At 35.8% G+C, this 17,050-nt stretch overlaps 3 protein-coding genes across 6 annotated transcripts; 2 read left to right on the top strand and 1 right to left on the bottom strand.

Annotated features, from left to right (window-relative positions):
- Positions 1–120: 120 nt before the first annotated feature.
- On the top strand, positions 121–8,889 carry LOC111339935 (required for meiotic nuclear division protein 1 homolog). 3 transcript variants are annotated; one of them, XM_022946667.2, is made up of 12 exons: positions 121–472; positions 1,063–1,212; positions 1,648–1,756; positions 2,088–2,160; positions 2,881–2,923; positions 3,492–3,592; positions 3,708–3,814; positions 4,729–4,793; positions 5,069–5,145; positions 6,218–6,338; positions 7,460–7,576; positions 8,102–8,889. In XM_022946667.2, the coding sequence occupies exons 1-12, from the start codon at positions 371–373 to the stop codon at positions 8,150–8,152; spliced, it is 1,116 nt and encodes a 371-aa protein (XP_022802402.2). In that variant the 5' UTR covers positions 121–370; the 3' UTR covers positions 8,153–8,889. The 3 variants fall into 3 exon arrangements, with proteins under 3 accessions (XP_022802402.2, XP_088599145.1, XP_088599144.1); XM_088743019.1 differs by having other exon boundaries at positions 371–472; positions 1,095–1,212; XM_088743018.1 differs by having other exon boundaries at positions 455–592.
- Positions 8,254–13,098, bottom strand: LOC111339938 (uncharacterized). The gene is made up of 4 exons (XM_022946671.2): positions 12,941–13,098; positions 10,800–10,845; positions 10,556–10,674; positions 8,254–9,210 (listed from the first exon to the last, which is right to left on the bottom strand). The coding sequence occupies exons 1-4, from the start codon at positions 13,013–13,015 to the stop codon at positions 9,103–9,105; spliced, it is 348 nt and encodes a 115-aa protein (XP_022802406.1). The 5' UTR covers positions 13,016–13,098; the 3' UTR covers positions 8,254–9,102.
- Positions 13,099–13,109: 11 nt separating this feature from the next.
- On the top strand, positions 13,110–17,050 carry LOC111339956 (thioredoxin domain-containing protein 17). Of its 2 annotated transcripts, none has more exons than XM_088743022.1 (4): positions 13,110–13,333; positions 13,870–13,951; positions 14,797–14,937; positions 16,131–17,050. In XM_088743022.1, the coding sequence occupies exons 1-3, from the start codon at positions 13,183–13,185 to the stop codon at positions 14,918–14,920; spliced, it is 357 nt and encodes a 118-aa protein (XP_088599148.1). In that variant the 5' UTR covers positions 13,110–13,182; the 3' UTR covers positions 14,921–14,937; positions 16,131–17,050. The 2 variants fall into 2 exon arrangements, with proteins under 2 accessions (XP_088599148.1, XP_088599147.1); XM_088743021.1 differs by having other exon boundaries at positions 13,113–13,333; positions 14,797–14,878; positions 16,155–17,050.

Raw genomic sequence — 17,050 nt, 5'->3', positions numbered from 1 at the left:
TGATATGATTGGCCAGTTTTCAAGAGCTTATATATAAACCAATCATAAGTCCGTATATAATGAGCACCGGGTCGTGACAACTCACCCGTCTTTTTGTTGAGAAGTTGCGTAAACGTGTCACCTTGAAAATTTTCATTGTTGATATTTTGTTTTCACCGAGCATTATAATTTAAATTTTCTTTCATACCTTTTTTAAACTAGGACTCACTTTTGAATCATGTTAACTGTGATTGCCATTTATGGCATTACAGGGGGTGTGACTAGGGGAGGGGAAATATCACAGACTAGTCAGAGGGGAAACTTGGCCCGAGTTTACCCAAGTCAACAATCACGCGAGCACTAAGGTCAGCGGTCCATTAAAATAATAAAGATGGCGAACACACTTCTTCGGCGGAGTGTTATTTTAGCTGGCTTTTGCGCGAAAAATCCTTTAAAAAAATCATCAAATTTTCTTAATAATCGTAACTTGAAGGTATGGATTTAAATATTTTTACTATAGAAGATATTTTTCCAGGTGGAATATCAAGGAAGGTTTGTTATCAAGAGAAGCCTCGAGTTCCTGGTTGAAGGGGATTGCACGGATCGCAAACAGGCAAGGGGAAGATATTGACCTTCCTCCCATACCCGGCTATCTTAACTTAAGTACCTTTGATTACACCTCCCAGCCATTACTGTGAAAAAATTACAGATGAATGATCAACAAATGTTCATATATTTGCATTTCATTTACTGATCGTTTCCCTCGTCCCAGGCCACCCATTCTCTTGGTACCCTTCCCGCAGTCTTCCTCCACTGATTGATGGTGAATGTGAAATGAGCTTAGTTCTCGTATATGAGAGCCTCTATATGATTTTATAGGAAGCTTGGTTGGCAGCTTTTTTATTACTAATACTTTTTACTTTTGAGTGACAATCCTCATATTTCTCAACATGAAGTGAAGGCTCTGACGGCTGCATTGCATGAAAGAAAAAATAAATTAGGCCTTCTAATTAAGAGAGAGGAGTGTTCTTTTCCATTGTTAGAAAAACTTGATCCTTAATTCTTTAGTTTTTTCATTTCTAGGTTTTTAAAACCTCTCTTTATCATGCAAGCAGTGTTCATTATAAAGGAGCAGAATCGCAGAAGGACACACCAGAGACAGACAAAAGTCGACCAAGGACTAAGTCACCATCGCACAAGATGCGTGCGCGGCACAAAGAGACAGATCAACATGTGAGCTAGTATCTTGATTGATTTGATAAGTTGACGTAACCATTTAACTCCTAAGATCCTCTAATTTTTTGTGTTGATTCAGGAACATTGTGACATTTCTTGACAACATTAACCCTATCTTTGAATGTCCAGATCTCATTAGTAATTCTTCTTACTGTCTGCAATACAATACTTATGGTGTTAGTTTGGAGAATTTGATATTGGATCTAATAATAATCCTCTAACTAATATTAATTTTTTTTTCTTTTTTTCTCATTACTTGTCTGCATGATATTGTACTGGTATTTCAAGGAGAAATTTTGTCTTGGTCAACAACAGTGGTGACATCAGCTTGAAAATAATTATGCATAATTTTTATCTAAATTTATTTTATATTTCAGCAGGTCTTTCCTGGAATGAAAAATTAAACTCATAGAAATGGACCTTTCCTTTTAGGGCTGGATGATTTGTCAGGCCTATGTTACTGGTGAGAGATACAACATTCATGGAATTAATAGTTACCTGAGCAAAATGGCAAAATATCAGGCAACATTTATACCAGAAGGTATGTTACAAAATAAATATCTCTCATTAACCATCAAGTCCAAGAACCATACTGTAAGTTACAGACCAATTTTTTTCTGTTTGGATTTATTTTATTTTAACACAGAACTGACTGAGGAAACAAGAGGTGTAAGATGTTTGTTATTTCAAATGAAACAATTTTTTTAATCTAGTGGGCCATATAGTGAAATACAACCCTCAAAACTGACCAATTATTGTGCATGTATTTACAGAGAGAAGTAATAGTGAAAAGTAAGTTATGAGTGCTCTGCTGGTTTCACAATTTTTTTAACCAATATTCGTTATTTTGTTGCTGTTATCTATTTTGACAGATGAACCAAATGTTCTCAGAGTGTGCATTAAAGACAAAAATGGTGAAAACAGTGGAGAAGTGTTCTTCTTTAGGTGAATTTTATATGCACTTATATTTATTTGATAATTATTAGAGAGCTTATTGACAGTGCATAGTCATATTAAGCCTTTGAGTTTAAACTATTGATAATTCTAAAATGATTTTAGCTAATCACTTTTAAGTTGATATTTGCTTTGAGAACACACAAAAGTCAGAAGGCACCTTTTTTCTCCTTGTTATCAAATAGTAGTTGTTAAAAAACTGTTAATTCCAAGAATGTTAAGATTGACCTCCTCACAGTAATACTGCACAATCATTCATTAACCTTTGAACTCCCAGAAGTGATTAACATGTAACTTCTCCCTATAATATCCCTATATTCTCTAGCAAACAGGTAGTGAGAATACTCAAACTCATCTGGTAGAAGTTGTTACCTTGATTGAACACCAAATTCTCGTAAACAATTGATAAGGAATTCTGTAGCAGCCAAAGGGGAGAATTAACAATTTGATCGTGGGAGTTGAAGGGTTGAGAACAACCAACCTAAGAAGCTGATTGTTAAATGAATTCTCTTGATAAATACCAAAGGAAATGTATAGAGAAGAATATGGAGAATATAGATACTGATGTAAGGTTGTGGCACGTATAATAATGATAATAATAATAATAATAATAATAATAATAATAATAGTTTAATATTTGTAGTATGCAAATACCATTTACATATGATCAAATGCACATAAATAAAACAAGAGGTGTTTTTCCTTTGACAGATGGCTTGGATCTTTAGTGTTATGGAATGTTTGTGGTGCTGAGGTATGAATTATTCTCCAGTTGGGTCTGGGCTAAGTTCATTAATCACATTTTATGTTTGGCGACCTTTGTTGTAATGCAAGGCTGTGGTCTAGCAGTGCCTTGTGGCCCCTGGCACCTTACTTTTGCTCTTGGGCAACTCAGGAATTTTAATTCTTTTCATATGAAGTATATACTGAGCACCCTGGATTTCACAGTTTCAGAGCACTGGGCTCCATTCAATTTCCATTAGAGCACAGCCTTGTAATGGGTTGAGTATTTTCTATATTTGTGCTCTAAAATGACTGCAAAGTATAAATCAGCCAAGAGTCGAGGATACTTACGAGTTAGACAAGGCAAGGTGGATTTTACTGAGTGTGACAAATTCAGAAAACAAAATGATTATACACAATAAACAAATCTTCTGTCACTGAAAGATACCAAATTGTACCACTGCTTGTTAAAAAAATTGAAATTGAGTGGATTATTTTTCATAGCTTATTCACATACCCAGAAATGCAAAATCCTTACTTCAAACTTGTACCTTCAATTTACTTATAAAAATACTTTAAAAGATGATTTCATTCTTCAGGAGCAGTATTTTAAAAAGATTGCACAGCTATTCCAAGATGGAGGCCTTGATACGGCACTTACTGACACAGAAGATGAACAACTGTTATTTTCCTACTCCAAGTGAGTGGATGTAAAAGTATTTTTTTCAACTACCTTTAAATGGAATTTGTGCTTCCTCTTTTTTTTTTTACGTCTTTTATTTTTCATCTCAATATACTTTTTGCCTTTGTTCTAGAAATTCCACTACTCTTCACAGCGGAAGGATAGTATTAAATGAAAATTCAACAGAAGACATAATGGCTTTAGAGAAATATGCTTTTTCGAATGCTTTAGCTTTGTCGGGTAAGGAAAGTTACTGTACAGAATTATCCTCCAACTAGCTTGAGTACACATTTTGGCAACCACTTAATATAATGCTAAAGGGAAGTCTGTACTCAAGCAGCCCATCTGGCTTGAGCCAGTCCTGATCTTCATAGCAGTGACTAGGAGTGATGCTACTCACTCTCCCTTGGATGGGATGCTAGTCCATCTCAGGTCCTTTCCCCCCCCCCCCCCAGTATTTTTAAGGCTTCCCTGAAAGTTTGCCCATAGCTATTCCTAGATGGGTAGAGGCACCGTGAAATATAAGAGTCCTGGCCAAGAACTAAACCTAATGGCTGAGCCAAATCTCAAACCCGAATTTCTCAACCTGGCCTCAGTTGTTCAAAGAACAGATAAGATTGTACAAGGTATAAGTTGCTATCCAGTGAATGAGAGCTAACAAAACATACTGCACCATACGTGATATAGAACTTTATCCAGGTGATAGCATTATCTGCCCATTGAACAAATGGTGGCCTGGAGTCTAGTGCACCAACTGGTTGGTCACCTTGTCTTCTCAGTAAAAAGTTAGCGTAAAAACTGTATAATTGTTGATGAATTACTGAGAATCTTGGACTATTGCTGGACTGGGTTGCTTCCATCTGTTCTATCACAAATAGTGTCATGACAGCATTGGTCATTTCAAGATCATCCAAACCAAGGTGTAGGATTATTGCAAAGCTTTTGATGTTAAAGTCATTCTGAGATTCTTTTAAAAGTCATTACATCAAGAAATGTTTTGCACCTGGCCTTATCTTGAAATTTAGGGGTTTTGGTACGGGGAAATAACCTATAATTATTGTAGGAGCAAGAGTAAGAAAATGGCCATTGAAGTTTGGGGAATTATTTGGTTGGACAGACTAATAACTTGATCGTTGTTTGTTTGTATGCTCTAGTTAAACTTGCCATCTGGGAGTCTGTCTTAGATCAATATGTGGAATCCATCCGGTGGGTCCCAGAGGTGAGAGGTTTATGAATTTTTTATCAAACAAATTAGATTCATCCCAACTTAACCCTTTGACTGCCAACCCAGGTGCAGGCTTTTCAGTTAGTGGCCACAGTGGATATTTCAAAAAGATTTATATGAATTCACTGTTTTCAAGCTATTCATTCTGCCATTTATATACCACTTCAATCTTTTAGCTATTCACATTTATTCTGCTAACCATATTTTTATGGTATAAGTTTCTTTTCTGAATTTTATTCAATTTATCCTAAGTTTTTATATTTTTTAAGGATTTGAGGAAAGGAAGGAAAGTGAGAATGTCAAGAAAAGAAGTGCTAGAGAAAACAGGAGAGCTTATATCTCTCAGGTACTGTTATTGAGAATTACTTTTTTTTTTCATTTCTTTGAGTACACATATTTAAGTCTGCAAAAAAAGCAATAGTTATATGCTGAGTGTTTGTAGATAGGAACATGCTGTATTCTCAGTTGAATGCCTTCAGCACTTAATCCAAACGTGAGCCTGGTAGACCAAGCATGTATTAGATTTTGCAACTTTTGGTTGGGGCTGGAATTTATTTTATCAATTTGTCTTTTATCTTGACAATCATGCATCTGTTGATAATTATGAATTATTTAAACCTGCCACACCCCTGTAACAAATGCAACTTGTGACTGCAAAACTTTGTTGGAAAATAATATAGTGTGTTACCAGACACTTGACAATGGACAATTCTACATGTATGTTAAGTTTCAATGACATATGAACCCTTTCACTGCTAAGATCTCATCAGGAATTCTCCTTACTGTCTGCCATACAGTTCTTATGATGTAATACAGTTCTTAAGTGTAATAATTGATATTTTTCTTTATTCTTATCACTTCTGTGCTCAACATTGAATTGATATTGTTGGGAGAAATTCTGTCTTGGTCACTCATATGAGTTGAAGGTATTATATAATACGTATATCTTATTAACCAAGCGCAAGGGCCATACTGGGAGAATATCAGCCCAAGGTCTTGACAGCAAGGACCCTGCTGCGTTTGGTCCGTACAAAAAAGACCGAGGGCCGATATTCTTCCAGTACGGTCATGAGCAAGCTTGGTTAATAAGAGATTTATTATGCGACTGAAGTTCAAAGGGACACAAGTGGGGTATCATTCGGGACCATTTGGGACAGTGCCCGGTCCAATACTGAGAGAATATTGACCAGCAATAGAGCATTTTGATTGGTTGATTTTAGTTATTGGCCCTCTGACTTCCTGAGTCGTGTAATAAAATTACATAATGTGATAAAGTTAATCCTTAACTAAAGAGAACTCCAGTTTTACAAAGTATTTGGTTGGTATTTGTGTGGAGTGAGATCCAGGTGCACTGTGTACCTGTATCACTCACAATTCGCTGTTCTCTATGGACTTCCAGTCTCATTTTGTTTTGGTAGGTACAAAATCAATTTGTCCTCTGATCTTCTGATGACCCCAGACTTTTACTGGGACAGAGAAAACCTGGAAAACTTATATGACAAAACTTGTGTCTACCTGGACATTCACAAAAGGACAAGGGTAAACTGTGATATGGTTATTTAACAATTATTCCACAAGTTCGTGTTGGATATGAGATGATAGATAGCCAACGAGGCGCGTAGTGCCGAGTTGGCTATAATCATCTCATATCCAACAAGCACGAGTGGAATAATTGTTTTATCAAAAACGCCCCCAAGAAATTATTATTTTGTAAGAAGAAACCGGATTTTTAGCTCCCTTTTGATTTTAAGCTGAAGCATACGCTTACCATATTTGTAGATTATGGTATATTGGCTCATATACCATAATGGCTAAACCAATAAAAAGTCTTGAATTGCATTATCCAATGATCCAGGTTTTAATAAAAATTGTTATACTATAATTTCAACAAGAAAAATCATTTCTGTTAAAAATTCAACCAAGCAGCTTACACAGAACCAAAGGAGATTTTTGAAGATGCTCACATTATTGAGAATAAGACCAAACCAAAACACTAGAAACTCACTGGTCTTGTATTTTGACTGAGAGTGTGAGTTCTTTAAGGTTGCCTGCTGAACAGTGATTGAGATGAAGGAGACAGAAACTTCTGTGTGTATAGTTCTAATCCCAAAAGATTTATAAAAGTCTGTTCACAAATCAAGTGGCCTATCATGCAGACGCTTAACTCCTGTTTCCGTAGCCTGAAGCAACTAGGATTATTTCTACTCCCCCCTGGATGGGATGCAAGTTCATTATTAATTACCCCCCCCCCCCCCCCCGCATTAAATTTGCCAGTACCCATTTAAACACTTGAGAGTAATAAAAGTGTCTTGCCCAAGAACACAACACCATGTCCCTGGCCAGGGGCTCAAACCAGACCACTTGATCTGGAGTCAAGTGCACTAACTAGGAGGCCACTGTGCCAATAATACCCTGCCTATGATGCCCTGCCCATAATGCCCTGCCCATAATGCCAGACTATATAATGTCTACTTATTTGTAGAGGTCATTGGAACTGCATAACATTTGCCATTTTAGTGACACTGTGTGTTATTTTAGTTGGGAAGTCAGCAGTCTGTGGGTTTTTAATTAATTAATTAAACACATTTAACACAAGGAAACTCTATCCTGGTGTTAGGCCACATTCTTGATAAATGTTTCATATTGTTTCTTGTTCACAGGTGGTAAATGAGAAATTGAATCACTGTTCTGAGATGGTGGAGTTGTTGAGAACACACCTCAGTGAAAAACATTCATTCAGGCTGGAGTGGGGAATAATTGCATTGATAGCTGTTGAGGTACTATTGTACTAATGGTACTTTATTTTAAAATTACACAATACATAATGGCAATATCTGGTCCCTGTACACCCTAACGTCAGTCTGCATGTTCTCCATACTGTTCCCTGTGCATTTCCTGGGGTACTGACAAGGGGAATTTGTCCAACAATGGAGAGCCCTTTTAGTTGGTGATCGTTTCCTTTATTCTCATGACCTTAATGTGTGATTCAGGGGTGATATCGTGGGGAGAAATTAGATGTTAGTTACTCTTAGGGTCAAAGGGTTAACACTGGAATGCAATACCCTCAAATTCAGGGTCTCTTGCTGCGGCTCTTCATCTAGAGTTCAGTGCACTCTGAAATTAATTAGATTTTCTCCTTTTTAAAAATTTCAAACTTTCACCCAAAAGAAATCTTCGTTCTTTCTCTTGACTTAAACTTGGATTGCTGCTCCTGAGGCTGATTTTAGAATCTCCCAGGTTATTAGCTGAGGTGGTGCTAACCTAATTTTGTTTTTTTTTTCTTATTATTATTACTGTTTTAGGTTGTCTTTGAGACATTGTATTTAATAGAGAGATACTTCCCATTCAGATGACCTTGGCCTTAAAGAAAACCATATCAAAGCAAGCAATCCACAACATTTTGTTGCACTCATGAGGAACCTTAAATGGTTTCAACAAATTATTTTAGATCCAGTCATTGTCCTAATCCTTTTTTATTACATAAGTTCACTTTTTTAGCACATGTAACACATATTTTAGGCTGGATAACAATCCAATAAATATATTTAAGAAATAAACTTAACAATACAATTTGAAGAAAATACAAGAATGTATCTAGTGAGTCACTGTGAGGGAAGTTAAGAAAACAGGTCCTTGCCATTATCTCTTTCTATAAGTTTCAGTGTGATGTATTGTCCAAAGGAAAAAAAAAAACAGAAAATATAACAAAGGTTGAAAAAGTTGTTGAACTTGGTTAACATTTAAAAAAATATATTCATAATGACTATCATGATGTCTAGCAGATCAATCAATAATTTGTATGTTTTATTATCATTATGATATTATTCACCTCTTTTGTCTGTGATTGTCCTTAATTTAACCATTTCTTGCTAAATGACTCCATATCTACAAACAGATGTATATTATTTTGTTTATAACAAAAACACCACAGGCCTTTACTGACAAGAAACGTAGACTTAATTAATGAGTAGCAATGTCAAACTTGTTCAAAAAAATTGTAATTTTTCATGTGCAGTTGTGGCTTTTCTCAAGGCTGAAAATCTTAGTAAAACACTACACTTTATATCCAAAATAAAAACTAAGAATAATTGCCTCTGACTGATAGATGCTTCGAACAGAGTGGCTTCAAGGAAGAGGCAAAGGGTGAACTTTCTCAATGCATGTAGACTTGCTGCAACCAGGAGCTTCTATTAAAAAAAAATATGCCGCAAACACTTTTCCCTCTTTATTTGACTCTAGATCTTGTACTTGTTGATCCTTCTCAGAAGTTCCAATTTGAATGATCACATTAACCAAGAAGTGATTAACTTCTATCATGATTCCAATGTTCACTAGGTTTCTCTCTTCTTTCCCATACTGAAGATGACGTAAATTTAATTTCATCCATTTCCAAGGCTTCCTGCATTATTGCCTACAAAAATCAAACATTACAGGGTCATTAATAGTGCTTTGACAGATCTAGAAGTGTTTCTTTGCTGGTGTGAAAATACAGGACCTTGAGCAATGCAACCTGGCAAGAAGTCTAACACTGACAATGATTGCCCAACTTCCAACAAACCTTCCCTGGACAAGTCTTAAATCTTCCTGCAGTTGGAGAAAGGCACCTCCTGTCGTGCACGATTATAGGGAATTAAGAAAGCCATGACAGCAACATCACAAAACAAAAGGTTTAATTAGCAGAACAATGGCTATGCACCCACATTGTAAATCTTTGTAAATTTCTTTGTGCCCTCTTCAAAACAGTAAATGTGAAATGACCAAATGTTGTGTCATCTGGAGAACAGCGATGACAACCTCCAATGTTTCCAAATCTAACGCAGCTTCAAGATAGTTTTGCCAGTGAGAAACCAACTACATGACTTTTGAGCACAACAAGATTCACAGGAAAAAAAACAAGTTCATTCTCAACTGACTTATCCCCAGCATCGCCATTGCAATTTTCTTCTTAAACTCCCTAGTGAGGGACTGCTCACAGCTAGTGCAGAGAAATGCCGTGCTTGCAAATTTAAAGATGAAGATAGTTAACTGTTTCCTCCCACATAGCAAAGCCAATGAATTTTGAATTTGAAATGCATTTTGATTCAGTTGCCAAACTTTCTGTGTATTGTACATTGCCAGCACTGTTCTTTTCCTTTTGCCTCAATCTGAATTAAATCTTAGGTAGATTAAGTCTGTGATCTGAAAAATGGTATTCCTTTCTTGAACAACTGATCCTTTTAATTAATTCAAGTTTAGCAGTCCTTAAACCTTTCATTCCGGAGATTTCATTACTAATTCTCCTTACTGTTTGCTAGATAATTCTTATAAAGTTAGTTTGGAGAATTTGGTATTGGATCAACTAATTACCCCCAATTGATATTTTTCTTTATTCTCATCTTGTCTGCTCAATATTGTAACGTTAATGTAAGGAGAAACTCTACCTTGGTCGCCCATGGGAGTCAAAGGGTTGACCCTTTACACCCAAAGATCAGTATGCATATTCTCCATACTGTTTTCTATACATTTCCTAAGGTGCTGATATTCACTCTAACAAAGGGCTAACACTTGAAACGTCAGCTTTTTAACACGTTATGATGGCCAATTTACAACTTCAACTTAGTTGATGGAACCAAATTACCTAGCTGGCAGGAGAGTTTGTTTAACAATCAAGAGCTTCTCTGTTTGGTGATTATTTCCTTTATTCTTGTGACCTTAACGTGTGATTCAAGGGAGATATTGTGAGGACAAACTAGATGCTGGTCGCTCTTAGAACAAACCTTTGCTTCTGGAGACTTTGTAAATGTGTATGACATACAGCTTCTGAAGGCTTGAAAGTATATCGCACAATCTTGCATACTCCCATAGATGTAGTATCTGTGGAACTGGTTCCAGGATGCTGCCAACAAGAAATCAAAATTTTAAACTTGCTTCCATATTAAGGTTTAAACTAATTTTTTTAAAAATAATTTGTCTTCATCACAGGACATAAACGACAAGAGATAATAAAATTGTAACACTTACATCGGCAGAATCTAAACTTATCAAAAAAGATATGACAACTTGGACGCTGCAAGATATAACACAAAAATAAAATGTTACCTTTGGAAAGACAAAGATGGGTATGATAAAAGAAAAACTGACAAAAATTTAAACAAAATTAAATAATTCACATCAAAACCCAAACAACCTGTACATCAATGTACTAATTTCTAAAGGCTGAAAGTTTCTAATGAAACTGTGGTGCTGCGTCGGTGGGGGTTACATCAACTAGGTTGGAATTGTAAATTGGCCACCGTAACGAGTTAAAAAGCTGACAGTTCGAGCGTTAGCCCTTCGTCTTTCGCTAATGCTTGAAACGTCAGCTTTTTAACTCGTTACGGTGGTCAATTTACAATTTCAACTTAGTCGATAAAACCAAATTGCATCAATGTACTGTCTATGTTAAAACAGTCAATCGATATGTAATACACGTACCGGTGTATTGGAGTGCATTCAAAACTTATTCTTCTGTAAATATATTGAAAACAAAGAATAACCCTATATACACTGTGGCTCTCTCCTGCTGAAACATCAATTTTTATTGATGAATGAGTCCTTTTTCTACTATACATGTGTAGGTATAATAAACAATCTTGTTTGTGGTGCCTATTCTGTACTGTAGAGCATTATATACGATATCTGTAAGCCAGGCTCCCTGTGGATAAACTCGATTGTTAACACTTATTTTCTCATGTTACCCGTAATTTTTTAGGTGCTTTATGTTGTTTTAAATTGTTTCGAGATATTTTCAGGTAATTTCAGATGGTTTCCTTGGGGGTTTCAGATGGTTTCAGGTGGTTTCATCAGTGGTTTCAGATGGTTTCAGTTGGTTTCAGGTGGTTTCAGGTGATTCCAACTTTTAGTAACTACGGATCCTTCGCAGTAGATAGCGCTATTTATGCAATAGTGAAAATCAGACCTGAAAAAAATCAGGCCTGTACGGGATTCGAACCACTGACCTCTGCGATACTAGTGCAGCGCTCTACCAATTGAGCTAACAAGCCAACTAGGAGCAGACCGTTAAGTTGATTCGTAATAAACCCGTGATGATAAATCAGATACAATGAATATATGAAGTTCATATATTTCATCACAGGTTTATTACGAATCAACTTAACGGCCTGCTCCCAGTTGGCTTGTTAGCTCAATTGGTAGAGCGCTGCTCTAGTATCACAGAGGTCAGTGGTTCGAATCCCATACAGGCCTGATTTTTTTCAGGTCTGATTTTCGCTATTGCATAAATAGCGCTATCTACTGCGAAGGATCGTGCATCATACGTATTTAATACTGCCGTTCACTCCCATCCAGGGGGGAGTACAAACACTCCTAGTCGCTTCATGCTACAGAAACACCGGCCTTATGGGCCATTAGGCTCGTAAACAGACTTTACCTTATGTTATATTAAAGAAAACATAAACAAAGAACCATTTATACACAGTGTTTATACACAGTTATTCTTTAAAATGAGGGAAGTATAAGGACCCCGAAAGGTTGTATCCAGTTTCAAATATCCACCGCTACTGTCGCGTGACGCCGGTCCTGTATTTGTACAGGGAACCATCACGCAACACACCTCGTGAATGGCTTCTAATGACACGACACGTTGTGGATATAAACTTGGCTTATACGATAACGGAAAGAAAAATCTATACGAATGTTGAGTATAATTTACATGATCGTTGCACGTGTCTAAAACTGCAAGCTGGTTTTTCTTTTCTCGGTAGATAATTTTCATGATCAGTGCACGTAATGCCACTGTATCGACGAACAGTAAACAAGTCGGCTTGCGGCTCTCACGCGGTGTAAATATGTTTTATTTTTCGGGTCTGAGTTTTCGAGACACCCAGAGGGTATGAGTTTTTCGGATCTGAGTTTTCGAGACACCCAGAGGGTCTGAATTTTTCGGGTCTGGTGTCTGAGTTTTCGAGGTCTGAGTTTTGGACACCCGGTTAGTCATGCCTAACGGAATGATCAGCAGGCAGCTTATAGAAAATCAGGGAAAACGAGCATGAATGGATGATGTAATTTACATCATCCATTCATGCTCGTTTTCCCTGATTTTCTATAAGCTGCCTGCGAATTCATTGAAGGACATTGTTCTCAAACAAAGACAACCAGCTTACCTTGAACTCTGTTGCTGCCACCCTATCTTTTTGTGAGTTTTCCTCTCCCAAAACGGTAGTCATAAAATCGGACATTTTCTACTGAAAATCGATGAACAGATTTCTTCCAGGCGTCTTCTTCTGGCAGGTGCGAGTTGGGTTCTAGAGCTTTTTTCTTGATAATCAAATCGAGGCTTGCATGTAGGTTGACAACGAGGCTGTTCTCATGCCAGTGAAGAAGTTCCACGACCAGTTAGAAAAACATGTCTGAACCAAATCAACTTCAGCTTCAAGTCGAAGGGCTTGGTAATTTAATGCAGACACTAAAAGAACATGAAGGAAAGAGGAGAATAATTATGTTTATCGGCGCAATGAATGAGAATGGCGAGAGCTGGTGCCCTGATTGTCGCGACGGTTTGTATCTCGTTTAATTTTCGATATCTTTTATCCAGGAAACTATGTGGTCAGCAAGTTTGATTTTTATTATAATTCCAAGTCTCTTGACAAGAAACTGATTTTTTCAATCCCATATTGTTAATTTCTGAAAAATATCGCAGTATATCGAGTATTTTACATTGTTGTCAACCACATATCGTCGGATCTTTTTTTCCTGTCTGGACTACACCCAAGTATCGATTGTTGTTTTGTGCTGAGCTGCTTTGAGAAGGTTAGTCAGTTGATTTTGATCGCGCACAGAATATTTATTTTGAACAAGATTGTAATCACTGCGGTCCATGACGATCATCGGAAGACATTAAGATTTCCTAGTGCTGCAATATTCCAGAATTAATCGAGTGTCGTATTTACAAACACCCATCATTCTCTACAATGAGTGAATATTCATATATCTTAAATACTGTAACATGCTTTAGATTTTAAGCCTTCAATTTTAAGTTCTGAAGATATTCCAAGTAAACCTTTTTGATTAAACGTTTCATGTTGATTTTTAGCTGAGCCAGTTGTAGAAGCTGCTTTGAAAAAGGCCCCATCCGACATTGTCTTCATCCTGTCTATTGTTGGTGACAAGCCAGAGTAAGTGCGCCACTATCACGGAAATCAGATATCAGTAAAAATGATTCTTATTCTTTGTGCATTTGTAATTTAGCATTGTTTGTTATTTCACATGAAGTGAAAAGTTTGAAATGGAAAGCTTAATTTGGGAGAACATTCTTGGAGTGCATGGCCTATATTATTCCAATTTAACAGAAAATAGAACTTTGTATATTAACAGGCATTAACCTTAAACTCCTATAAGTAACTACTTAAGACAGAACTTCACCTTACAGTAACATTACGATGTTACAAAGGCAAATGATAAGAAAAAAAAAACAAAAATTAGGGGATAATATTAGTTGATCCAACATCATAGGAATCGTACTGCAGACAGTAAGGGGAATCACTTATGAGATCTTGTGACAAAAGGGTTGAATATTTACAGATGTATGTCATGATGATGACTAGCTATCTTATAGTTGGCCTTTATGCAGTGGTATAGTTGCTTAGAAACCAGGTCATGGTTGTTCATAGGGTGGGTAATGCTATCAGCTGAATGAATGTCTATCTGTTAGATACAGGGCTTGACACTAACTATTCAACTTACTAGCTAAGTGGCTAGTGACAACTTAGATGTTACAACAATTTTGGTTTGTTTACTAGCCAACTGGCCAGTGGAAATAAAAAACCACTGGCTAAAGCTTAATTTCTACTAGTCTGTGGCTAGTTGGCTACCATCAGTGTCAAGCCTGGGATAGCATAATACATTTTGTTAAGTTAAAAAACAGTTTACTGCAGGATAGCAATTTATCCATTGGATAAAGTTTAATTTATGAACAATTGAACCCAGGTAATAATTACAGAATTTATGTTTGTTTGAACAGGTGGAAATCGCCTGATAACGAATTCAGAACAAATCCTGAATTCAAACTGAAAGAAATTCCAACAATCGTGGATTATGGCACGGTATGTAAACTTGTTATTGATATTGGTGATTTGTTATTATAAGTCGCATGCATTTTAATGTTTTGTGTCTCTGTCAGACTTGCGTGTTTCCGTGGCAGACAAAACAAAGTGTGGTCCTTTTTTTCCAAATATACTTACGCCTCAGAGCCAAGTATGTAGACAAGGTCAAGCCCTAACCAGGGTTTTAGTATTATGTAATCAGTGGGCCTCAGGCTTCTCTAGATATCCCTCTTATGTTAGCTTTCAGCCTTATTGACACTGTTCACAAAAATTAATGTTCAGATAAAAGGTTCAGCTAAACTGAGGACTAATTAGGATGCAGCATAATTTGGGTTTTATCAACTGAGTTGATAATGTAAATTGGCCACCATTAAAATTTTCACCATTAAAAAGCTGACATTTCAAGCGTTAGCCCTTGTCCTTGGCTCTGACAATTTGAGGGTAAACACATTTTATGTGAAAGGACTCATCTTAGATGCCTTTCAATTCAATGAATGGGTTCAACAATCAGCTGCTGCCACTTGTTCTTAAAATCGGAAAATAATTTTTTTTCTATCACATTCTACCCAAGATCTTGAAAAGTTTTTTCCCAATGTAAGAATAATTTTAATTATTAGTGTTATTATCATTATTATTATTATTATTGCAGCATACATTTCTGAATGCTTCAGATTACAAATAAAATTGATATAGAGCACCAAAGGCGTAGCCTATTCAATTGTCACTACTACATAGATAAAGCTAAACTTTAAAAAAATTGTGCTCCTAAACCCTAAAAGAAAACAACTGATTATTATTATTATTATTATTATTATTATTATTATGCAGTGTACACATATAGATGCTATAATAAATAAAAGAACATAGGGTGCAAAGCATAGCCTATGTCTTCTTAATCTAAAATGATACATTCCCTAAAAGTCTCCACAATATTCCCTAAAAGTCTGTTAAACACTAAAGTTTGCACTGTTACTTGACGGTGGCCTTGAAGGTGTGTGCTATGTTAAGCGAGTTTGAGAGCGCCGCACTATTATTATTATTATTATTGCTATTATTATTATTATTAGTGTCATATTATAATTATTGTTATTATTATTATTATAGTCTATTTTTGTTTCAGTCTAGAACTATTATGAGTATTGTTTTTATTTTTATCATAATTTTTGGGTATAGTGTCTCAAACAAGAACATATCCTTACGCTTGTGATCTGGGCCAGTGTTCATGCAAAAGACATAATCCAGATTTCTTAATATACCTTAACTTTTGTTGTTTCAGGATAAAAGACTTGGTTGTGAAGATTGCAAAAACTCAGAGATAGTGGACAAATTCTTTACAGAATGACAAAAAAAATGTCTTTGTACTTCACTCAAAGCTGTCACACCATGAATTACTCTATGCAGTGTGCCCTTTGACTCTGTTTGTGTCTGGTAATTAGTTGTGAAATGTGCCATGCTCTTATAACAAGTCACACTCAGATTTCTTCAACTTTAATTTTGCTTGACTTAAATGCGTAGTCAAAAAAATAATTTAATTCATTTATAACAATTAATATAAAAGGTATAGGTCTTGCAAGTTTAAGAGATAGGAACAAATGTGACTTATTCTTCAGTAATAAAAAAATAGTTTTCATTCATTTAAACATTTTTTTATCAATTTTAAACATAACTTATGTATAAGAAGACTTTGCCTCTAATTTGCTGTGAATATGGACCCTTTCTCTTCCAGCAGTGACCAAGAAGTCATTTCTCCCAAGAATACCAATAGATAATAAATGAGATAGGTGGTGAGAATATAGAAAAATATCAACTACAGTGAGGAGAATTACTATCTTGGTAGTTGAATGGTTAAAACAGTGGATGATTCCCAGAGGTAGAAAAAAATTGAATGTATTTTTACTTAAATTGCCTGTCACATTTTGCAGCTAATGATAAAAAGAGATTATTTTGAGTATGGTTGTCTTTAAATTACAGTGTTTGTTAAACTTACCATCTTAATATGTTAAAAACAAAGAATAGATAGGGATAATTACAAATTTTAGATTTATTTTTCTTGTTTTGATTTTATTTTTGGTAATATTAGTGGCTCTATGGTTTTCAACCACATGTGCCATGAATGTTTCACCTAAAAGCAGTTGACAACAGTTAATAAATCTTTGGAGAGATGTAACTACA

This window comes from Stylophora pistillata, chromosome 13 (assembly GCF_964205215.1).
Source record: "Stylophora pistillata chromosome 13, jaStyPist1.2, whole genome shotgun sequence".
Taxonomy (NCBI): Eukaryota; Metazoa; Cnidaria; class Anthozoa; order Scleractinia; family Pocilloporidae; genus Stylophora; species Stylophora pistillata.
This window is presented reverse-complemented; position numbering and strand designations above follow the sequence as displayed.